General features: G+C 45.4%; 2 protein-coding genes across 5 annotated transcripts in view; both read left to right on the top strand.

The window, feature by feature from the left end:
* Positions 1-5,298, top strand: part of pde4dip (phosphodiesterase 4D interacting protein) — a gene marked incomplete at its 5' end in the record, with an annotated part of 11,929 nt that extends 6,631 nt beyond the window's left edge. Inside the window, 5 exons of the mRNA XM_079740082.1 lie at positions 7-185; positions 435-566; positions 1,058-1,187; positions 2,845-2,891; positions 3,417-5,298. Of these exons, the coding sequence (XP_079596208.1) occupies positions 7-185; positions 435-566; positions 1,058-1,187; positions 2,845-2,891; positions 3,417-3,473 (545 nt within the window). The 3' untranslated portion in view covers positions 3,474-5,298. The remainder of the gene's footprint in view (positions 1-6; positions 186-434; positions 567-1,057; positions 1,188-2,844; positions 2,892-3,416) is intronic.
* A 407-nt stretch (positions 5,299-5,705) lies between these two features.
* The window catches only part of mast2 (microtubule associated serine/threonine kinase 2), a 105,416-nt gene continuing 85,909 nt past the window's right edge, over positions 5,706-25,212 (top strand). For all 4 annotated transcript variants that reach the window (XM_079740095.1, XM_079740092.1, XM_079740091.1 and 1 more), the window contains exons 1-3: positions 5,706-6,604; positions 22,571-22,721; positions 24,045-24,211. In XM_079740095.1, coding sequence (XP_079596221.1) covers positions 6,452-6,604; positions 22,571-22,721; positions 24,045-24,211 — 471 coding nt within the window. In that variant the 5' untranslated portion in view covers positions 5,706-6,451. The remainder of the gene's footprint in view (positions 6,605-22,570; positions 22,722-24,044; positions 24,212-25,212) is intronic.

Here is a 25,212-nt window from a genome sequence, read left to right as displayed (position 1 = left end):
CTCCAGGTACTCTGCAGGGCCAGGCCCCTGACGGCTCCTTCGCCAGCCCCCACGGCCGCCACATGGTCGGCCATGTGGACGACTTCAAGGCCCTGCAGCAGCAGGTTCTGGAGGGCAGCGCCTTGCTGCGCAGCACGGAGTCCACCCTGGAGGCGCTGACCCGCCCCGGCCCGCTCAGCGACCGGGTGAGTTCAGCCAGGGGGAACACGCACTGAAAGGACCGGCAAACGTGTGCAATCATAAGTATAAACTCCAACAACCTTTCCCTAGCATGGGGATATAAAACATGAGTATAACAATCACATCATTCAAAAACCATACGAAGTTAAGGAACAAAGCCACCAAAAGGTGTTATCCTTTGGTTGGTGTGAGGCTGTGTTCTCCTGGTCCCCGAGCCGGGTCCTGTTAACGCCCAGACCTCCTCTCCCTCTCAGGCCGTAGATACGGGCTCGGTCAGAGCGCTGCTAACCAACACCCAGACCCTGGCACAGATCCTTCAGGAGGCCCACTCTCTGCTCAGGATGTTCTGGAGAGCTGCTCTGCCCAGCTCTGACAGCACCAAGCAGGTACAGAGCACAGTGTATACCCTCAACATGCCGTCGGTGCTCCCTGAAGGGATACCATTAGTGAGAGAACTGTTGTGTGAGGAAATGCAATATCTATACCACAAACACTAAAATGTACATAGAAATACAGCAATACACACAATGAATGGGTTCAGAGGTACCTTTGAGGACAGGGTTTGTGGGTGTTACTAAACATTTAGCAACATCTGTTGCTAAATAAAACACATGCACTGAGTTCAGTGCAGCATATGTGCGCTCATTTAAGATTATACAATAGTACATCAACTCATCTGTAAAACATAACTGCAAGGTGGCTCTTGAGAAATATATTTGGCACATGACCATGATATCCATATCATGCAGTACTGTCCTACAACGTGTGTGTGTGTGTGTGCGTGTGGTTGTGTGTGTGTGTGTGTGTGTGTGTGTGTGTGTGTGTGTGCGCGTGTGTGTGTGTGCGTGTGCGCGCGTGTGTGTGTGCGTGTGTCCAGCAGAAGGAGGAGCTGGGGGCGCTCCGGGTGAAGCTCTCGGAGCAGGAGGAGGCGCTCCGGGACGCCAAGGAGCGTCTGAGGAGCTGCAGCCGCGACCAGGACAACATGGAGACCTTCATCGTCAGCCAGCGTGAGTCATCCCCGGCTCCTCACCCGCTGACTCCCCCCGGCTCCTCACCCGCTGACTCCCCCCGGCTCCTCACCCGCTGACCCCCCCGGCTGCCCTCACCCGCTGACTCCCCCAGGCTGCCCTCACCCGTTGACTCCCCCAGGCTCCTCACCCGTTGACTCCCCCAGGCTCCTCACCCGTTGACCCCCCCAGGCTCCTCCCCCGTTGACTCCCCCAGGCTCCTCTCACCCGTTGACTCCCCCAGGCTCCTCACCCGTTGACTCCCCCCGGCTCCTCTCACCCGCTGGCCCCCCAGGCTCCTCACCCGTTGACTCCCCCAGGCTCCTCACCCGTTGACTCCCCCCGGCTCCTCTCACCCGCTGACTCCCCCAGGCTGCCCTCACCCGCTGACCCCCCCGGCTCCTCACCCGCTGACTCCCCCAGGCTGCCCTCACCCGCTGACCCCCCCGGCTCCTCACCCGCTGACTCCCCCAGGCTCCTCACCCGCTGACTCCCCCAGGCTCCTCACCCGCTGACTCCCCCAGGCTCCTCACCCGCTGACCCCCCCAGGCTCCTCACCCGTTGACTCCCCCAGGCTCCTCACCCGTTGACTCCCCCAGGCTCCTCACCCGTTGACTCCCCCAGGCTCCTCACCCGCTGACTCCCCCAGGCTCCTCACCCGTTGACTCCCCCAGGCTCCTCCCCCGTTGACTCCCCCAGGCTCCTCTCACCCGCTGACTCCCCCCGGCTCCTCACCCGCTGACTCCCCCAGGCTCCTCACCCGTTGACTCCCCCAGGCTCCTCACCCGTTGACTCCCCCAGGCTCCTCTCACCCGCTGACCCCCCAGGCTCCTCACCCGTTGACTCCCCCAGGCTCCTCCCCCGCTGACCCCCCAGGCTCCTCACCCGTTGACTCCCCCAGGCTCCTCACCCGTTGACCCCCCCAGGCTCCTCCCCCGTTGACTCCCCCAGGCTCCTCTCACCCGTTGACTCCCCCAGGCTCCTCACCCGTTGACTCCCCCAGGCTCCTCCCCCGTTGACTCCCCCAGGCTCCTGCCCCGCTGACTCTTCGTCTCCACACCGTGCTTTCCGTCTCTGTCTTGTTCTTCTAAATGCTTTGTTGGATCTGATTGTTGGGCTGGAGATCCAAGCGGAGGTCCATCCCGTAGTGCTGAACAGACCATCCTATATCCATATTCAGCCTGGTCTGCTCCTTCCTGGAGATATACCAGGCCAAGACGCACTGTATCTGTGTAAGGCTTACAAGTACACTGCAGCAAGGTTATTCTCTCAACGCCCTCAACATACATTTTGTGTGTGCGTGCGTGTGTGTGTGACTGTCTGCCTCTTATAGACGATTGTCTGTCACTACCATGGCTAATGCATTTGTTCCATTCAAAAGTATGTAAGCGTTCAATTATCTCAAACTCTTTTTTTCCGAGCCATGGTTTGGACTGCATATACAATAGTTCTCTCTTTCTCTCTCCCCCTCCTTATTTGTCTGTTTTTCCACTTTTCCAATTCTTTCTCTTTCATTCGCAATCCAGATAAAACATTGACATGACATTTGAGCGACATTAACATGATGCCATCCATGCAGCTGGTCTCTTCATGTCTCCGTTGAGTTAAAGAGTCGCAGCTGTCAAAGATGAACCTCTCTTTGTTTATGTGCTTGCAGTGTCAAGAACCAGGGACGTCTTGAAGAAGGCCAAGACTAACCTACAGGTAAGGACTCTGATGTTCATTTTCTAGAGGCAGTGTGATTGTTCTTCAAGAAAACAGAAGAAGATGGTTAGATGGTTGATGGCTCTTTATGTTCTGCTAATTCTCTCCTTTGACCTTCATCTCTACCCTCTTCACTTGCTTGGGCTCCTCTATACTCTCCTACCCTTCATCCTCCTCTCCCTCCTTCCATCCTGGCCGTCCTCCCAGGAGAATGAGCGCAAGATCTGCTCCCTCCGCCTCTCTCCTTCCTCCCAAGCCACGTTCTCCCCCTCTCTCTGCCCCCCTCCCTCCTGCTCCTCCCCCCACCCCCCTGCGGGGAAAGGTACGGCCCGCTGGCTCCGTGTGTCTTGTTTTTCTATTTCCTCCATCTCGTATTATTGCCTGTTATTGTTCTGAAGTACTACCCACAGAAATAATGATATAGTTTGGCTGAATAGGATCTCAGCAAAACTCTGTCATCATCTCTGTTCAGAGCAGTGTTCAGAGCAATGTTTAGAACCTGCTGTCTCTGTCTGCTCCACCCAGGTCAAAACTCAGGACGCTTCTGTGAGCTCACTCTCTCTCCTGATTGGGGTGTCTTGAAGGCCCGACGTCCCGCCACACTCCAGCTGGCCAGCTGTTGAGGGGTCCTGCGGAGGCTGCCTGGGACAGACCCACCACCAACATGCTGTTCAGACTTCCTTCCTGGCCGAGGTTCCAATCCTGCAACAAAAACCGTGGTCTTCTTTAGGAACACAACCAGGAATAGGTCCTCATGGATCTCTTGAGTTGTCTTGGGGAACAGTGTTGGAGTGATGAGGTGAATGAGTGTGATGTCAGAGGCTGATTTATAACTGTGGATGAATGTCGATCTCCTAAGGGCTGTGTCTTATTTGTGTACAGTGGAGTTGATCATTAAGGGCTTTTATTAAGGATCCACAGTACAATGGTTGTTCTCCTTTCTTTGAGATTTCTGTCTGATCTCAGCTGGGATTAACATTTTAGAATATGGTGATAGAGCTTTGAAAAACCAAAACCAAAGTGCTTCCATTTGAGGTAGTGATTTATAATAATGCTAATGTTTGATAGTGTATATAATAGCTGCATGTGGTTAGATCATCTAACAGGAAAAAGCCATATTGTTTAACAAAACAAATTATAATTTTTTTGCCTATTATGAAAGCTACAGATAAGGTTAACGCCTGATAATATTTGGCTCAAGGTAATTTACAGAGCTAATTCTTTCTGATAATTGTTATAATTATTTTTTACAAAATTAGAGACCGGGCCAACCTTTTATTCTGCTTAAATGCCAAAACATGTATTCATAAACATTGGAACATATTCAAGGTAAACTGCTGTTTGCTTTCACTGCGTTTAAGTTAAAATAAAGGATTTGACATAATTATGAGGACAATTAATGGAAAGCAGCAGTTTATTTTAGACTACTAAAGAGAAGAGGAAAGCACCCATGTAGATTTGTTTGATAACTTATTTGCCTTTCGTTTGTGAAATTAGAAAAGGGATTTGATATTTTTAAAATGGTCCAAGTGGTACAATGTTTTATTTTATCAACGATTTATAGTAAAAATATAGTTGTGAAAATAGTCCAAACTCAAGTATGACCCTTTTATACATTGATTATTATTATTTTGTAACTTTTGAAAGCCAGTTCAACTTGAATTATTTCTGCATTTTTACATTTAAAGTACATGTCCCTGTTAGCATTTCTGACAATCATTAGATAAAAGACAATCTGAAATATTTTAAAGGACACAGTGTGAGTCCAGTTTGCTTTGGCTAAATATATGTTAAATAGCTTGTTGCTTTTAGTGCATGAATTGTTATATTGCTAATATTCACATAACATGCATTTTATGGGTTACAGTGCAATAACGTCTCCAGTTGCTGTCTAGCTGCTGAGACACATATTTCAAATGTCTTTGCTCCTCAGAAATAACTTGGACAACATTTTCAACCATTATGATAACTTTCTTTCTTAGAGTATTTATTTAATAGAAGTAGGTGGCACAATGTCTAAAGTGATTACAGTTTGTAACCCTTAAAGCACAACCATTAAGCATATTAAACAAATAAATGAACCAAAGTGTTGTCAAATTGGGTGACTTCAAATGCATATCGTGTGTCATTTACAATAATCCAAAAACCTGTCTGTAATCTGCTTCACTGTGAGCCATTTTAGATGTATGTATGTATGTATGTATGTATGTATGTATGTATGTATGTATGTATGTATGTATGTATGTATGTATGTATGTATGTATGTATGTATGTATGTATGTATGTACACAAGGGAGTGTAAACTAATGCAAGTTTTTGTGGCTGTAAATCTGGGTCTTTCAATTGTGGCCTAGTTTATTTCATGCATGTGGTATCCTAAAATGTTTTTGTGTAAACATATTTTGCAATAAAACGATGACCTCCTTCTCACTATTTCTCAATTACTAATATTTTGTTATATTTATTTTGCATGGACCTATCTTTTGGTCTGAACTTATTGTGTTTCCTAACTTCCAACAGAAGGCGGCAGCACACACCAACATACTAAGATTGAAGGCAAAGGGCTCTTCCCGATCATTGACCTAGGGCAGTCATTTACAACTCGAATTTTATAAGTGAATAAATAAAACATAACACTAGACAGGTGGCTGTGGTTTGACTGGGATGAGAAGCTGGTTGTGGTTGAACCGAGGGATCCGACTCAGGTCGCGGGGCTGTGTGGTGTGCGCTGAGTGTAGGGGGTAGGGGTTCAGGAAGCGGGGCGGACTGTGTAGTGTGAGCCGCCTGCTGGTTCATTTCTGCACCAGACTCAACTCATGTCACATCTGAGCCGCCAGCAAACATGAAGGTCCAGCCGAAGAGGACCCAGGCGGCCGGTTGATCTGCACACGTCCATCAGGCAGATGACGGCGGGTCTGTTTCGCGTGTGTCATGTCGCGGAATGTACACTTTGGAGGTGACACCTTTCAGAGGAGGCAGGTAGCGAGGAGACTAGCCGGCTAGCCGCTAACGGTAACTAGCTAACAACACGGGACGCTAACGCTAACCAGCTAACACGCCGCGGCTTCGGTTCTTAAGCAAGTGACTCCATGGATAACAACACGGTGGGGGTCCACCATGAAGACCTGATCACATAAAGAACTGATCACATGAAGACCTGATCACATGAAGCTCACCTTGGAGCCGCCAGGAGGACCTGAGCACTAGGTCTGTCCCCTCAGGAGGAGGACCTGAACCCGAGGAGGACCTGAGCAGTAGGTCTGTCCCTCTGAGCACCAGGTCTGTCCCTCTGAGCACCAGGTCTGTCGCTCAGTCTGTTCCTCTGAACCCGGACTAGCGGCAGCTCGTGAGGAGCAGCGGGTGATTGACAGCCTTCAGCCCGCCATCCGGACCAGGCTTCCCGCGGACCAGGAATGGGTGACTGGCGGGGAGAACCTTCCAGATTAAACCACTGGTACTGGTCCCGCTGACCAGTTAACCTGTGGCGAGGAGTCAACAAGTCGTGCTGAACCACAAGTTGTGCTATCAACGTGTCCATCGCCCGTGTCCTGCGGCGCGAAATGAAGCAGAGCGAGAATAGGAACAAGAGGAAGCTGAGCAACATGGACCCGCCCGGGGAGAACATAGACAGACCCGGGGAGACCATGGGCCGGACCGGGGAGACCATGGCCCGGACCGGGGAGACCATGGACCGACCCGGGGAGAAGGACGCGGTGAGTACTGGTCCACAACCTGGGGTCTCTAACTTTTACGTAATCTAGTAAATGACGTATTTACTTGGTGATATTTACAGGTATTTACTGGAAATACCTCCAGTAAATACCTGTAACCTGTCATTTACAGGTAAACCTGACAAGGAATACTTTATTCAACAGGTTATGCTCTTTACAAGATCTGAATCCTGAAACAGATTTTGCATTTACATTTACATTTAGGGTGTTTAGAAGATGCTTTTATCCAAAGCGACATTAGTCCGAAGAGAAACAACAATATATCTCTGTCGGTGCCTAAGGGATGTTCAAAGAACCTTCACCTTCAACATTCACTAGGTGAACCCATTCCCTACTATAACTAATACAAACACCAACGTCATGTGTATCACTGAAGTTTGACTAAAGTACAGGACTAGTTAGATCAGTGACAGATCCTGCTAGCTCCTAGTCCTCCTTTAACGGATGAAGTCATGCCTCCCGCTTTGTCCTGATGTCTCCTCCACCCTGGCCTCTGGGAAACAGTAAAGAGGTGTTATATCCTCTGCTCCGTCAGTTGCCTATTCAATTCATTTTTCCTTATACCTATCCACTGTTCCTCTTCTTATTTTACAAAATGACTTGCCCTCAACATAAAGCTGAAATGTAGCTACTGCACAATCACTGGTGTAGATTAGTGAGGACCTTTTGGAGACTGCCTGGAAGGGAGTGGACATGATGGTGTCATGGAATGTCCGACAGATGTTTCTTTGCTTGTTGCCACGCAGTTTTATGTGTTTTCAGGGAGAAGGAAGCCTTACGGAAGTGCTCTAGAAAATAAATGGAAACATTTCTCTCACTGTATTTTCTTCTTATTGGTTGCTATTTCAATATGTGTGTGTTTATTTATATATATGGCCATACTTCAACTAGGAACAGACAGTTATATTACAGCTTAATTGGTCAAATTCGCCAGTTGATGACTTTGGATTTAGCATCCTATTATTATTTTAATTTTTCCTAGAGGTTAGTTAAGTTTGCAATTAAGTGGCTATTCAAAAAAGCAACATTTGGTTATGTTTGCTGAGTGGATTCCTGTTAATTCTGATACCATCTCATGTAGTTGTTGTATGAAGGCTGCGGTTCACTTAATGATTCACAATAGAGAAACCACGCCTGTGTGGTCATGCGCTCATGCACTCATGACCTCATCCTAAACTATAAGTGCCTTAAAGAGCAAAAGGTTAATGATTAGATTAACCTTTTTTTCTATTTTTTTTTTGATTAACCCCTTTTCATACAGCTAGATTGTTATTGGAATGCATGATTGGAATTGTTAAATTGATTGAAGGAAAAATGACAACGAAAATGAGACAATTAACTTTAGTTATTTATAAGCTTATTTTTCACTCAATACTTTAATTTTTTATAGCCATTGGAAGTTAACGACTTGCCATTTTCATTCGAAATTGACTGCAGTCAAACTTATTTTATACAAACCAACACTCTTATTAATGGCATGGACTGCAGCCCTTGCACTTTGCTTTCCTTGAGTCTTAAGCTATCTCTTAGGCTAATCATTAACCTCTTTAGATATACGATATTAGCCAATGATTTCTACTCTGCACATTTAAGGGCTATGGAGCTAGTGCTACTGTCGTTGGGTCATTGAGAAACCCGGGCTTCCAGTTACCAGTCTTCCGAACAACAATGATGCTGGCTTGATGGATGGGACTTACATTTCTTATGTCTGACATGTAATTGGGCCACGGAGAGAGATAGGAGAGTAATGCACAGGGGTATGGGCATATTAAGTCCTTATTGCTTGGAATGATGGCCTAGATGTGCTTATATGTGGGAGGGGAATTTCATCAAAATGAAATACCATTCAATTATTAATTTATGAAAAGCTGGTTGACCGGAAATCTCTTCTGCTCATGCACCTATTTTATTTTTAAACAAGAAGTTCCCTCCTGTATTCCAGGAAATGTTTGAGACTTTTTTATTTTCTTTTGCCTTTTAGAATTGAAACACTTATATATATATATATATATTTGCTTGAAATGAGATTGGGAGTAGAAGCGATTGTATCTCGTAGAGCCGACCGATAAAGGATTTTTAGGGCTGATACGATACAAATATTTGGTGATTTAAAAATCCGATATTCCGATATATCGGCGATATATATTTAAAAAAGAAATTCCAGAAACGCGTAACAAAACATTAACAGATTTCCGTAACAATGGTTATTTGTAGTTATTTATGAGTCCTCACTAAAATAATAAGGTAATGCAGTTTAAAAATAAACTTCATTTTATTGTTTTATTGTCACAACAGAAAAGTCAAAATCAAAATTTCTTTAAAGTTCGGATAAATAAAATGTCTAAAAATACAAACTTAAGATATGAATCTCAAAGTCCTTTGAACAAAAACACAATAACCAAAAAAAGAAAAAGATTTTTCTTTTATTATTTTTTTTTTAAATGTTAATTAATCGGCCGATGCCGATAGTTTGGAAAATGCCCAATATCGGCCCATCAATAATATCGGTGCGCCGATATATCGGTCGGGCTATCTTGTGTGGCGCTGTAACTAACTCTTTTATATTGGCCTGGACTGGCTTGGAGTCATAGCTAGGATGTAGCTCGCAGAGTGCTGTAGCCTGGCTGAAATAAGCTACAGTTTGAAGCTTGAGGTTTTTTTGCTGCCTCTTGAACACGACACACTTAATGAAGAGAATCCATCACTCCCCTCCTGCTCACCACCATGCAACACCCCCTCCTCCCTCACCAGTCATTGTAATCCAATAGTGTGGTTATTTCACACTGTGCTGCCCGCCCCACCGCAGTGTGGTGACCTCCATCCTCCTGATCTCATCTCTACCTCTCCCTGCTTCTCCCCCGTCACTTCCTACTTCAGGTTCACTTTCTCTCGTGTTACACTGCTTTGTTCTATCTGCTTTCTTGCTTCCCCTGTCATTGTGTCATTGTGTTTGTAGCTTGGCATCAGCTGGGGCTTGCTCTTCCCCTAGGTGCTTTAATAATTGGGTGGGGGTGTGTGTGTGAGGGTGGGTCAAGTCTTTCATTATCTTTATTGTCTGAGACACTAACAGATATTTAAATGCAATATTTTCTGAGGGAGCATTCATTTAGTTAAGCTATACAACATTAAGCAACAGCTTTATCATTGATGGAGTGTGTGTTCCTCTGTTGTGTTGTATGATGGACATCCTCCTGGGGCATCAGAACCTGCCTATTTATCGGTCTCTCTATCTATCACCAGCTCCCCTCTTACCATGCATGTGGCTGCAGCCTGTTCTCCCTCTCTAAGGACCAGAACAGAAGCAGTCCTCTGTGTCCCCTCAGGCTGCGCTGGGCTCTTCCTCTTAGAATCTTTGAGTGAGAATGTGTTGATTTATTCCTCACTTGTAGTCATTCTAAGCCAGAATCGATGCAGCTGCGTTGCTTATCTGCTGCCCGGTGGTTCACAGGGAGGATGACGTCTGTGGGCCGGCGCCGGTAGAGAGAGGTCTGAGGAGCATAGTGAGGGGCTGGTTGGAATGCTACAAGCAGAAACCTGTATGCTGCTCCTCTCACTGCTTAGTTCTTATGTGCGGCGTTGCTGATGTCTTGATGATTTCCTTGTTTCAACACACACATGCACACAGGCACACACACACTGACAGCCTCTTGCCGTTTGTCTAAATTGAGTTATAGCTCAGTTGAGTCCTTTTGAAACACTGATGGAATATTTAGGTGGAATATTCTAGGTTGGGCTCTACCAGCAACAAAGTAACCTGACAATACAAGTTTTAATGAGTCACCGCAATTATGTATTATGTATGTGTGTGTTAATGTCTGAAAGTGAGGCACAATGGCAGGCCCTCTCCTCTCTGGGTTGTATTAACATTTTGGGCTGTGGTCCAGCATGGGAGCTCACTAATGGCACCAAAACATCCTGCTTCCTTTAGCTCGTCAGCTAACTCTAGCCAGACAAAACACAGGAGGTGAATGTATGTAGTTTGAAGTCGGTTGAGTAAAAACAAAGGAGTAAACATATCCTGAGTGAGTCCGCCCCAACTCCAGTTTTTATTGTGGACTTAAGAGAATGATTCAGTGCTTTATGACTCATTCAATGATCCGGATCCGGATTGATGATCCTGACATGTATGTCAAGTTGATCTGTCAAGTACTCTATTATCTTTTAATTGAGCCAGACAAAACAGATCCCACGCATCAACACGTTTCCTCTCATTACTCCATCAATATGCCGAGCAGTCATGCTCTGTGTCGGCCTAGCTTGCTCTGTGGCCTTTGGGTTTCTACTGTTACCAGCTCCACGCTCTCCACCCACTCTCCTGCAGAAAACCCAGACCAATATTGCCCTCACCCTCTAATTACTTTGATTACTTCTCACGCACACCAGTCCCAGCTCACCAAAAGGCGCATGTGCAATTAAACCACACGTGTGTACATAAACACACAACAAAGGAGAGTATATAGGCAACTCTATCAATTTACTCTTCTGTGAAGGACTTCAGGTTTCAGGGATACAAGTGGCCATAGGTTATTTTCTATTTGGAGTTCAGGATGAATCAGCCTGAAACGAGTCTGTCTTTTATGTGCCTGTTATTGAGTTATACTTGTTTCATAATCTACAATTGTTTATTTTATGTTGACTACAAGGACAAAAAAATCAACAATGTGGCACATGGTCAAAGTGGAGGGGGACAATGGCTTTAAAAGAATCAACACCATCAGGAACCTGCTATGTTCCAGCGTTTACAGCGCTCAGGCTGTACACCAGTTTCTTTTAAAACCAGGCCACCTTCAATGGTTGGCTGCCCATGAAATAAGAACGAAATTTAATTTAATTCTATATTATTTTTAATAACTTCATGAAAAGTACGACGCAGCCAATGTGCAAGAGCTGATAAAGATGCTCACTAAAGTCTGCTAACATTTATGATTTCAGTGATCCATTGTTTGATAATCTTGTGTATTCACCAGCAGACTACTTCATGTGTGCAGGATATTGAGTTTGACACTCAAGGCAGATCAACAAAAACCTGTGTAAGCACATACGGTATCCATGCATGTATGTATCCAAGAGGAACATCTAACCTGTTGAACCCTATCTTCCTTAAGCGTTTTATAGGCTATTTTAGGAGCTACAGGAGCAGATGTACTGTACTGAATCATAGAATGACCATCAAATGCTGAAATACAGGATTCTCCTTCAACAATGCTACAGCCAGCGTGCTCTCCTTCTGAAATTTCCGTTCTGGGTCGAACGTTTGTTTTTGTTTTGGCCTGTGTGTTATGAATCTCTATTCTCACAGTACCCCGGGTTGCCAGATATGAAACAAATTGGCAGACAAGACACAGCATGCTGCTGCCATGGAAGCAAGCAAGCAAACAAACTGATTAAACTAGGATTGCACCGGAACCAACCCAACCTAAAAAAGCCTCTTTCTAAAAGCTCCATGACCAGAGCTGTGCTTAAACAGGGGTACATCTTGGGGTTCCATTTGGAAGATTGCGTAGACCACTTACAGCCAAGAAGGTTTCCTGACTGACACCAAATGAGCTGTTTTATAATTTGCATTATGTATATTTTTTCAAACGTATATCTTAGCTGATCAACTTACCGTGTAGGTCTCGTTATCGCTTGTCATGTCAAAATAGAAAAATCGGCACTCGTCTCAAAACATAATGCGCTTGTCTTTTCTTGCACTTGCGTTTGCTCGGTGTCCTCAACCTGAAACCTGCTTGAGCTCGGCTCTGGGAGGAGTGGGGGGCTGACACCGCTCACACAGTATTGTACTCCTGATGCAGTACCCATTTTAACAGTGGGTCCATCTTATATACTTTACCTTTCAAGGAAAGTGCGGCTGGTTGGCGATTGTGGTTCTTGTTGAAACCTACACCTATTGCAACATGTTTAACTGGAAGCGTTAATATTCCCTTGATCTGCTCTGTCTGAACCGACCTTGTTTTCTGCAAAGGGCCATCAGGACTCATTGGTCTATGAGGTAATTTTATGGGTGGTTGAGTTAACCATTGGCAGCCTAACCATTGCCATGGTCTGCTTCATGGGTATCCTAATTGCCCCTCACCCTGAAAGACCGAACGGGAAGGATTTCCTGTTGCTGCAGTACTAGGCTCATAACTCCTAGTAAGTCTCACTCTCTGGTGACCACCATATAGCATCACCGTACAACAAGCTGCTACTTGGATCTCCTCCCTCTTGATTGCTGAATGGTCTATCAGCAGCAGCTATAAACACTTTATCTTGACTCGATCACTCCATCTTGCATCTATGAAATTTGTGCTTATGTGCCAGGTGTGTGCATCATGTTGCCATTCCTTCGAGGAATCCTGTAAAACATTGTAAATCAAAAAATTGTACATCTGCAAAGTATGACCCCCAGGCATACGTGTTGGTCCGGTCTCTTGGACTCTGCTTTTACGTTTTCTGCATCCAGGCAGTAATACACGCTTTGTATACATCGGTTGTTTGTATGGTGGGAGACACTTTTGAACAGCCTCTCTTGTTTCTCTTGTTACCTTGGCCCTCGTTGGGAAGGCAGCTGATCTGTGAGGTACACACAACCCCATGTGGTGGCCAACCAACCAAGAGTAAATCTACCAGCCGCTTTAAACTGCAGCGCTGGCAGGCTCCTACACTAACGTTCAATATTTTGAACGTTACACAAACTAGCAGAGTCTTGGTGCTGCACACATTTGGAGGAATTAGATTGACAAAGGTCTAGATAATGAGCGAGTCTGCTCTCGCCCTGCTAATCCCTGATACAGCAGGTTAATACTGACGGCTCATGGTGCCTCAAGTTCAAATTAAATTGAACCTTCTCCCAGTCATTGATCTAAATGGTCATTTATGCCTATCAATACCATTTGATAATTGTGTACTTATATTGTGTACTCTCTGTATGTGTCCTCTTTAATTTAATAAATAAGGACCTTAACAACAGAACTGCATTATATTCAAGAGACATTGTTTCCAATCCAGCTTCAATAGAAGGAATCTGAATTATAATTATAAGGTCAACAGAAGGACCTGTTTAAAGTTTTAAACAATAACTTTATCCTTGGACCCTTCTATGAATAAAAACAGTGTGCATTGTTAATCCAACAAACACCTTGCCAAACCACACATTTATATTGGCAGCCAGTGGGCCTAATTTAACCTGGGAGTATTATAGCATGCCAGGTCGGTGTTATGATGACTTTGAGAATACGTAAGTAATACCATGCCTCAGTCAATTAGGGAGACGGCTTCCATTCCAAGGCCCCATTTGCCACAGAAATACCCCCAGTGTTTGCTTTGGCTAACTCAGGCTAGGTAAGGAACTGGGATGAGATTAACAGGATGTTTCTGATACTGCTGTCTCTGCCTATAACAATGTGGGAGATCTCAATCTGGGGCTCTTGTCCATTCTAGGAAGCATCGGTATCACAATAACTAATAGCATACAGAAAACGGAGAGCCACACAGACACCTGGAGAACAGCTTGGAAACAGGTGGTGTTGTGGGGAGTAGCGAGGCTCTTGGAGAGTATAATCATGACCTACAGCGTGCTACCTGACATTATGGGGACATTCCGCTTGGAAGCTTTTACCACGTAATGTGCCATTAAAGCATCAAAATGGGCTTTAAGGTCAATTGTTGGTATTTGGTTTTGGCAGGACTCCATGAAAAGAGTTGCATCCGATATTCTCCAGGTGAATAAAACAGCCATCCAAATTGGTTTTGTCTTAAACATATAGTGCAGCAATAAGACCTAAAAAGCGGCCTTTACTAACACCTTTTTAGTTTGCAAGTAGTAATTAATGGAATGGCTTCTCTGAAGTCAATTGACTAAATGGAAATGTAAGGTTGTGAACAACTACAAGGTGTGCTTCTAGAATTCGATGATATGTATGACAATTATGCAAATTCGAGTTGGCTCTTTTAATTATCGGTCCACTGATAATCAAACAATGACGTTAATAAGAAAGTAGGTGTTTCGGAGCATGCTCAGGGCCAAAAATAAATATTTTACAATGAATTGGGCCCTGTTGTGGAATAGGCTTTTTTCAGGTAACACTCGGGATGATTATTATAATTCTTGGTCTTCCCGCTCTGGATTTTGTACCTGTACAGCTCAGGCCTTAAGAAAAAAGGTAGTTCATGCAAATACATAATCCATTTTCAGTCAAATTACTTATCTACATGTATTTGCCAGAGCAAGTAATCCTCAACTGAAGTGTGATGTGACAGTCCCCCAAAAACACAAGGTCTGATTATCCAAAGGGGCACAAATCTAACTCGTACAACAAAGGCTTAAGCCTGTAAGATGATAGGCTTAACTGGTCATAAGGCCCCCGCTGCTGCAAACAATGGAGTTGGCCTCACAATAATCCTTTTCAATGCTATACTGTTTACGAAAAATTTGTTTGTCAAATCTAGGAAATGGCTGAATGCAGTATATATCTTTATACAATTTCAGTTTAGCAAAATACTAGATACAGTAGCTAAAACCAATTCTTAAGCTTTTAAAGACAATACTTTTAATCCTACTAAATCCAAAGGTTCATTATGTGGTCTACCCAAAGTGTCTAGAATTATGGAAAGTCCCCAAGCCGGAATGTCAGGCCAAACTAACTTTTATGATGCACAAACCTCTCAAGCAGCACGATGCTAGAGGCCCCGTCTCCAAAGACCTCTTAGGCCAACAACTTGGCATCCAAATATACCTATTGTTAGCACCTCCTCTTAAATTATTTGTACTATGGTCTGAATATCCACTAAAGAGAGTGTGTGGTTCCGGAAGTTAAAGTCCCATTCATGTTCTGCATAATGGTTTTGATTATCATCTATAATGTCGGAACCATCCAAAGTATATTGAAACTATGGTATATGCTCCTGTAGTAGCCACAAGTTGAAGAAGTTAACTTCTAGTTTTAGAAAAACATATTTTATTCGCGATGTCATTTAAAAGCACTACACAACGTCTTTGATTGGTGGAGCTCGCTGTTACCATGGAAACTTTAATGCACCCGTGAAAGTCGATAACTGCTGCCACTGAACTCGACCAATTTACAATTAATTCTTTGCCCCGTATCAAATGTTTTATGGTCACGACTAGCTTGACGGATAATTAGCATGGTTCCATGCTTAAAACTTTTTTTATAATTGAAATGAAAAGTATATGGAGAAAACGAATGGAAAATGTTCTTCTGGAACCAGAGCCTTTCAAAAAGGGGGCGGTCCTTGTTACGCTCTATGATCAAATCTTTAGTCTGCCCCTTAAATGCAGATAAGGACTGCATGCTCAGCAGTTTGATGACCTCATCAGGAGGCAGGGCAGCTGCCGCTAGGCTTGACCTCTGAACAGGTGAGGGGCCTCCGAGGCCCCTGTTTAGTTGGTGGAAGGTAAATCCGACTGCTTAAGACCAAAGATCTCTGCTCACAGAGAGTCTGCAGGCCTCTGCTGCAAAGACACTGGATGTTTCCGCACGTCATGCCAAAACAGGGAAGAGCTCCCTCCAGGGTCTGACATCAGCGCTACCAGAGGGAGCTGCACATTAGCGCATTCACTCCCAGACAACAGAGAAAGGACATAGTTGGTGTTTTCTGCCAGATGTACATTGCCAAAACAATCTCATAATTATTCTCTGCTGAAACGCCCATTGTCTCCCAAAGACATATCAGGACAACCCTCCCCTCCAGTCCATCTGTGGTATGTGTTGTCATTACAAGGTTAAAGAAGGAGTTAACATTGGTGTTGTTGGCTCTGGAGCTACACGGATGCTCTCCATCTGTAGCCACACATTTTCTACACATTCTTTGATTAACTACTGCATAATATTTTGCCAATTTTTTTATTTTAAATTTTTTTTGTGAGTTCTTTACATACAGTTTCAAAAGTGGAATTAGTGGGCCAATAAAGCAGACAGATAGTTGTATAGAAGCTGAAGCTCAGAGGTGCGTCTGCACCAACCGGGCATCCAGTGAGAAAGGCTCAGTGATTAACATGGGACCGACTAAAAGATGATCTGCTTCCCATCAGCTCTGCTTCAGATCGGCCAATGTGCAATCATCTGAAGGGCCAAAGCTTATAGGATGCAATGCAGAAAATATAGTGTATGTTATATGTTTTACATATAACATGGCAACATGGTTATGAGTTGATCGTCAAACACATTTATCTGTGTAGTCTATCTCTGGTTATTTGCACACGCGCTTATACAGCCTTTCTTTACCACATCAGGCTGTGGCGTCATCTTGTTTAAAGCAGGTGGTAATGCGATGATAGGGAGTATGGTGACATTTAGCGGTGTGATAATCAAGTGTCCCATTATTTAGAAGTCCTCCCAGCAGGTTGGTGTTCTTCAAGGCAGCAGCTACCATGGAGTTGACTGGTGCTGTGTGGTTGATGTTCCCATATGGACCCCTGGGGGGTTTGGACCGGCCTCTGAAGGTCACCCACTAGGAGGGATGGGTTCATTAGAGGATAGAGGCAGGAGGTTGGCTGCTGAGGCTGACCTCAATATCAGCCCCCACCAAGACCTATCCATCTCACTCCTTCCCCTCTCCTTTCTCTGTCTCTTTTCTCTTTCTCTCCCTCCCTGTTTTCCTCAACTCCATTTTATGTTTTATGAACCTATCCCCTAGATCAGCCTTACTCATTGCGCGGCTCGCAAGCCACATGCGGCTCGCCAAGCCTCTATTTGCGGCTCGCATGGCGGTAAAGATATACAGTGATATGATCATGCAGTGAATACAGATATTTAAAAAAACAATACAATCAATTATTTAAAAAATAAATCAACAGCGGTATTAAAAGGTGGAAATATAGCCTTGTCTAGAAAATATTTTAAAACTTGCTCGGCTCTACGCTGACAGTGGGGTTGCCAGATTGGCGGTTTTCCTGCATAACAAGAGAGAATGTGCTCTTTGGATGGACTTATTCTTATTAACTTATTCTTCAATAGCTTCCATGTTATGTGACCCAGTGTCTCCGCATTATTCCAGAAAATAGCACACAGTCACACAAGTCTTAATTTTCCTCTCAAAGTGCACCAGATTGATGCATTCCAGGTTAAAAGGTACCAAATTTTCTTCCGGGGGAGCATGCCCCCGGACCCTGCTAAGGACCGGGTTCCCTCCACAGTTTCACAAAATTCTGTGGGAAACACTGCTTCAGGGAGGACATATTATTAAGCAGGCATACTTATTTATGACTGGATTTATAGCTTTTGATACTTTGCGGTAAAAATGGCTCTCCTGTTGACGTCGTCCTGTCAGTGCGGCTGTCAGTGAATACAACTGCCCTAGATGGAAAAATAAAATACTTTAGATAGGCTTACTTTATAGTCAATTAGGTATTTGCCGTAATCGTCCCATGCTAATAGTATCACATATATGATAAAATCACAGTTGAGAATAAAATAACACCTGCACATTTAAATAAGTCGGTGGTTTTACCTTGTCGGTGCTGTTTTACTTACCCATGGGAACTGCAGTGCCCCCTGCTGGCCAGCCGGCTATGGTACCTCATCCTATCTATAGCTCTGATACCTGTTGATCAGCACTCGCCCTTTCTCCCATGATCTACCCGTCTCACTCTCTTAGCTCCATGTTGCAATATCGTTATATCACTATTCTCTTTCTGTCCTCCCGTAACCCTGAAATAATTAGTAGTTGTGTGTGAATTTTCAGATACCATTGGAGACACTGCACACACAAGCTAGCTCGTGATTGTGATTCACGACATGGTTGCCGGTTGACGCTCTTCCCAGGTTTAGGGTGTCTCTGCTGGATTCATTTAACTGATAAATCTTCCCTTATAATCATAATACTGTGTGAAATAAGCATTCCAGAGGAGTCCCACACGTTCCAGTCACACATCAAGCCCACTTGTTACCCTGCGTGAGCCTGAGGGTCGGGGGGGCTCCTCCCAGTAATTGATTTAGTATTGATGATGACCTGTGGGCGATGTGTGACATCATGCTAAGATGATGTGTCCATCTGCAGTGGTCCGCTCAGGCTGTGGGTTGAAGGCACTGGTTGTTTTTCAGCTGGAATGGCCTGAAGCCATTGGCCAAATAATGTGAACCTGTTGAGTTAGTTTATGACTCGTTGCGGTTCACACATCGGTGATGGGCTGCTGAGGTGTACAGTGAGCCCAGTGAATAGGCCCACTGTTTCTCCTCCGCTTTCTCACTGAAGAGTTATTTGACATAGGCCAAAAGGCCACTTTGAGAGCTGATGCAATTTAGCTATCGCTGTGATGTAATGCAGAGTGAATATGAAACACATTTTTGGCAGGCAAATTTATTTTCGACTATTATATTTGACCAATGGTTGTCCCATGCATGTCATTCACCAACAATGAAAGTTGAAACCAAAGCATTTATTCTCACATCCCACGCACAAAATGAGTCATTCCTTATGTTTTCTATGTGGCACATGGCCTCGTTAAATCATTTTATGAGTTCTGTCATGTGGGCACCATTGTAGTGCAGTCTGAGCCATGATGCTTCGGGAACGGTAGTTTTGTGTGTGGACAAACATTTTTCCACAAGCCGCAAGCCACAGCCAAACGTTCCTTTTGGCCTCAGCTGGCCAGGATTTATTTCTCTTCCTCCTACTTCTCTCCCTAAACCCCCAATGTCAATCCAGTACACCCTTCTGCATTCCCTTCCTCTCCTTACCTTCCCTTTTTCCTCTTGCTCTGGATACCTTGCTTGAGCTCTAAAGTGTTTCAAAGCCTGGGCTATATCCAGACTTTTAATAGGCCATTTAGAACTACTTGAATGAACACCCACATGCACACCCGCTCTCTCTATACACACACACACACACACACACACACACACACACACACACACACACACACACACACACACACACACACACACACACACACACACACACACAGCCCCTGACATAGCACTACCAGGACAAAAACACTCTGTTCTGCTAGACAGGAAATATGTATGATGCAATGAGATTCTTGCACAGACATGCATGTGACGAGTCCCCCTGATGTAACAGTTCTGCACAAGCCAGAACCGAAGCAGCCAGACCACAGGCATTCTGGCCTTCTTTCTGACTGTTTGACCCCTCTCCATCACTGTCTTACCGTCAGCAATTTAATAGGGAGACTGGAAAAATCAGATCGAACTAGGCATTTCCTGCCAGGAGGTACGAATGGTGACATCAACCTCAAACATGGGAACTTAAGATGTGGGATAGCTGAAAGGCACCGGGCGAGTTGGGAAATAAAGTGTGAAGTGAAGGGGAAGCTCTCTCTGCATGGGACTAAAGTAGGGCTTATCAACCAAAGAACATCTTGGTAGAAGATGCTACGGCCAATCAATCGTGAAATAAGATAAAAAATATCTGCATGTTATCTCTAGATGAATCGGCCACAGTGCCTCCTACTCTCCCTGCTAGCATAAATATCACATTAGTGGTGTTTACAGAAGTTTGTGGGTTTCAGGTCCACCCGTGGTCCGACTCAGTGACAGTTCAGAGGCAGAAGGCTGCTTCTTAACGAGCCACTGACTTAATAGATGCTGGTCAACATTTGAAGCTTGTTTGTGGATACATTCTGTATGTTGAAATGTGGAGACGTGAATGTAAAAGTATAAAATGCCCAATTATGTGGATGCAGATTAATTATCAACTATTGAGTGCATATCGACCAACCAATCGATCAATCGGCCAGAACTCGACAGCCCTAGATGATAGGTACGCCCCAGCATGGACACACCTGTGTGTCCAAAGCTTGACCCTAATGATAACGTTGTGTGGAGGAGGGTCTGAGCTCGTCGGAGGCATTGACTAGAAATCACAGCTGAGGGAAAGGGATTAGGAAGACGGACAGAGGAGGACACATGGAGAGAAGAGGAAGGAATGAAAACAGTCGAGAGGTTGTGTGCCTTAAAAGGCCAGAGCGTGGAGTAGCTGCAGTCTGTGTATTTCACAGGCGGGAGGTCATTGCCAGAGTTCATACTTCATGTCAAACAAATTCACACCCACAAACACTTTCCGGGAGATGATCTGTTCGGCTGCGGATAAACAGCCTGTTTAGGAGGCAAGGACACCTACCCTTTAGTCATTAGTCTATCCTCTGTGTGTATGGCTCCTCTTGGCTAGAGGGACAGGCCGTACTGCTGAGTGTACCAGGGTACACCATACAACTGAGAGGTGGTGCTTAGCCCATACAGTGGCTGTCCATCTGCTAAACACACCAGGATCAATGTGGGATCCCACTGCTGGTCACGTGTATGCCGTGCAAATCCCCCCCCCCCCCCCCCCCCCCCCCCTTTTTCTCTTCATTAGCTCCATCTGTACTTTTTAATAAATCAGCAGCAAGCCAAACCAAGGCAATATCCTCGCACTTCCCCTCACGCTCTTCAACAACAGTCTGGGGACAGATTTCCAATCACATGTTGGATCCCGTAGCCTCAACGCTGCCAGCTGCACCACATAAGAGGATTGATTGAGTGTTTATTTTTGTTAGTTTTTGCTGTCTGTTGCATCCTGTTGTGTCATTTGGAGCTGTTTTGTGTGTGTGCCAGTGCATTTACTCTGCTGACAAACACAAGTGTAGTGCTTGGCAATTTTCTCGAGTCGTATTTGTCCGACGGAGCTTTAGGATCCAAAAGGTGCTGAGGTAGGCGATGGATCAGCTGCAGAAGAGACTCTGCACGCCATGGCTCTTCGTTCTCTTTGTGGGCTGTGTACTGGGCTGTGTACTGGGCTGTGTACTGGGCTGTGCACGTGCGTGCCTGGGGAGTCGAGAACAGTGCACGTTAATTGGGGAATTCATTCACAATTTGATTACAGATGTTATTGACTGTGCTTGTTGCATAACGGGAGCAAAGGGCCTCTCTGGACACAGTAGAACGCCGGGTGAAATGCCTGGCTGCAGGAACGGGGGCCAGAGGGACAGGAGGCGGGGCGACGGGGACAGGAGGCGGGGCGACGGGGACAGGAGGCGGGGCGACGGGGACATGGTGAAACCTCTGTCCTCCTCCTCCTTCTTTGTGCTAGCCCTGATTGTTTCTTGGTGGGTGGCTGGATGTGGGCAGATATGATCCGCCCTCATCAATGGAACAATGGGAGTTTTTAAATGTTCAAAAACGCGAATTAACACAGGCTTTCGTTGTGCAATGTGTAGCAGCCAAAATAGTTGCTGAAGAAATCAGATGTGAGTTTCTCTGAACGGTTTGCTGTTCATTACTAACTTCTCTCGGGCCCTGTCTCAGAGACAGGAAGCTGCTTCTGTCAACCAATTTGCTGCATGATAGTGGAAGAAAATCTGATAGCGAAATTATTTTCTGCGATACTTGTTGCGTAATGACAAAAAAAAAGGTATTGTATAATGATTGGGGGGATTTTTTAGTGTTGCACAGACCTTTATGGTGGCAAATTAAATGGGAAAATAAATAATCCTTGTTGCCTTTTGCTGTGGCAACAATTGCCAGGCACTTTCAACAAAGTTCCTGTTTCTGGTCGTCTTTTTTGGAAACAAGATAATTCCATTCAACTGACGTTGTTCCTTTGGAATTAAAGTGTATTTTTGCTCATTTTGAGGTTTTGCTGTACGACGAGCGGGGTCTATGACTGATGTGGTGGTCTGATCATAAACTGATCTACATGATCGTTGATAATGTGATAATTCAGAGTATTGTACGTGCCTGTTTTGTTTCTATACTATTGTGATGTTTATAAAATGTTTTGGAGAACTGCTTTTTGTGGTGTCCTTCTTCTCGTTTTACTAGGCTGCATCTTAATAGGAAGCCATGCATATTGGTATTATTGGTTTTGTCTGGTTTGATTACCTTGCTTTAGGTTAAGAGATGATCATCTATTTAAGACTGAATATGTGCAATGTGTAATTCCTGACCCATTTGGCTAATGCCTCCTGTTCTCTCCCCTCTCCCCCCTCTACTCCTCTGCTCCTCTCAGAAGGAGTTTGTGCTCCCCCCACCGCTCCTCTTCAGGAAGCTGAGTAACCCAGACCTGTCCCCCGCCGCCGCCGTCATCACCAAGTCCCAACTGCACCGTCAGCTGAGCCAGGACGAGAACCGCGCCCGCCGCAGCAGCATGGCCATGACCGGTGAGGCCCACCCGCCTGGGTCCCCGGCCAGACCCCCACATGTAGAACTCACTGCACCTCCCACGGCGAACAAACCCTCAGGACACACGCACACAGAACGGGTGTGATGGGTTTACTATTGACAGGCCCAGCTGGAGCGTTCATCCAACCATAGGCTGCTGAATGTTCTTTAGTATTGATAAATACCTAAATAAATAAAGATATATTCCTTTACCTTTGTCTTTTAAAAGGTCATCAATGAAGCAAGAACATTTAATAAACAGTAAATAACGTTAACATGGGCAGGACTGTTGTAAAGTGACAGGATGTGTGAATGCACAAGCTTCTGCATGTGTGCAGTATGGGTGAAGCGGGGGGCTCATTTAGTACCCCCCCGCTGTGCACACATTAATATCTACTTCACACTCATCTGCCATCGCTGAGCGCTGGCCTTCGCCCTCCGACGTTAGCCCCTCCCACGCAGTCGTCTGCTCACACTGCCTTTGTGCTTCTACCGTCCAAACGGGACATTTTGAAGAAAGGGTTGCATCACAGCCACAGATATTAGCAATATACAGTTTGACCAAGTAGTTTTACCGGACAAGAGGAAATCCATCCAGCACTAGGTATTTGTACTAGACATGTATCACTCAACAGGTGTTTCATTAACCACTCACTAGCCTCCATTAATGATCCTGAGCTGCTAACTCATTGGAATCACATATGCCACCAAACCGACTGTCAACAGACTCTTATTTCAATAGTTGCACAGATAATGGAACCCAAGAGATGAATAAACAACATGCAAAGGAGCTGGCTGGTGGTTTCCTCTAGACCTTCAGAAAGCAGCAGGCTATTGTGAAGGAAAAGGGTTTGTGTTCCCCGCCCAAAGTCCAGGCCCAGATATCATACACTCACTATAGCTTCCTCTTTTGTGATATTGCTCGAATATGCGTTTTAAGTAAGAAAATATGTGGGTCTGTTTGACCATGTTCTAATGTCATATCCAAATCAAATAGTATTTAATAACTTCACTTCATCTCTATTGATATGTATTCCATTGATTAGCCATTGGTCCTGGGTCCTAATCCTCCTGGGTTGGTCTTCTGAGGTTCTCCTCTGGATATTTTGTACGTTGCGTTGCCATAATAGCGATGACGGTGTTTGAGAGCCCTGACCTGAGTTCAACCGGGACATGGTCATTTGCTAATTGCGGCTAACGATGTGTTGAATGAATGGATGATTTCAGCCTGCTGGAGCACACGGCTGCCCAGTGCAGCGTGGCTGTCAGGTTTAACTGTGTTTTCCCCTTCCTGCCCTGTCTTGGTCCTCTTGGTCCTCTAGGTAAGCAGCTGCTGCCGCTGTCCAGCAGCCTGCACGGTGGGGTGAGCCAGCTCTGGCAGGTCCCGACGGGAGGTCTGGCTGTTCCCCTGGGCCCTGGGGAGGGCAACAACCTGGTGTGGATGAGGAACCAGAGCCTGGGGCAGTCTGCCCCGTCGCTCACCGGGCTGGTGAGTCCTGCAGCCTACTGTGTATGAGCTCTGCTGTGGACCACATGCATACAGGCGCACACTCCTGGACACACACTCTGTGGACACAGCACATGTAAACACTGACGGGATTTACCCTCAATGACACACACTTTAAGGGTCTACGTCAAACACTGAGTACCCGGGAGGTCGTATTCAAGGCAGAGGAGAACTTGTATACGTCAATGTGGTTTGGGGTTCTCCCAAACATTAGTGGACTTGGTAGTGAGATGAGTGGGTGAAAGAAAAGCATGGCCGTCTTTGTTTTGCTTCTGCGTTGCACTCTTCACAATCTACGATCACAGTGCATTGTTGTTGTTGACATTCACCAACACACGCACGTCTTTCCATTAACAAACCCACTGGTCTGGACCTGTTAGAAGTGAGGTACTCTGCTCCAGCTCCCAGAGGTCTTGTTCGGCCCTCTGAGCTATTTCCAGCCCTCAAATCTCAGTAATCCCTGACTGCAATCAGATGTGTTATTATATATTATATGTACAGCAAGGTCAATCCCTGAACTTGAGCAGTGTTGGTTTTTGCCCTTTATTTTGTGACCCCGTTGCTGTGGACATGCATTTTATATTATACCCTTCAATCCACAAGCCAATTACCTCCTTTCTAAATAAAAAATATAAAAAGTGTTAAAACCCTATTGTTACGCCATCAGTGTGACACATGTGAGATCGTTTTCACAGTGTTGCCCACCCGGCCCTCCCGCTGGTCACACTAGCTGCTCCCTCCCCCCCCAGGCCAGAGGCCAGTCAGCCCGCTGGCCGTGGGCGGGGGGTCCTCCCCAGGCTGATAAAGGACCTCCATGACTAAGGCTTTTTACAGACACACACACAGACACACGCACACACATTCATAGACACACTCACTCTCTTGCTCACACATAAAAATTCACACATAAAAATACAGAAAGTTGTGTAGTCTAGGCATGCATGCACCTCTGTTTGCATGCATGCGGGCGTGGCTTCATGCTT

The sequence above is a fragment of the Pollachius pollachius genome (assembly GCF_949987615.1).
Source record: "Pollachius pollachius genome assembly, chromosome: 7".
In the NCBI taxonomy this organism is placed as follows: Eukaryota; Metazoa; Chordata; class Actinopteri; order Gadiformes; family Gadidae; genus Pollachius; species Pollachius pollachius.
The sequence above is the reverse complement of the archived record's forward strand: the minus strand, read 5'-3'. Positions and strand labels throughout refer to the sequence as shown.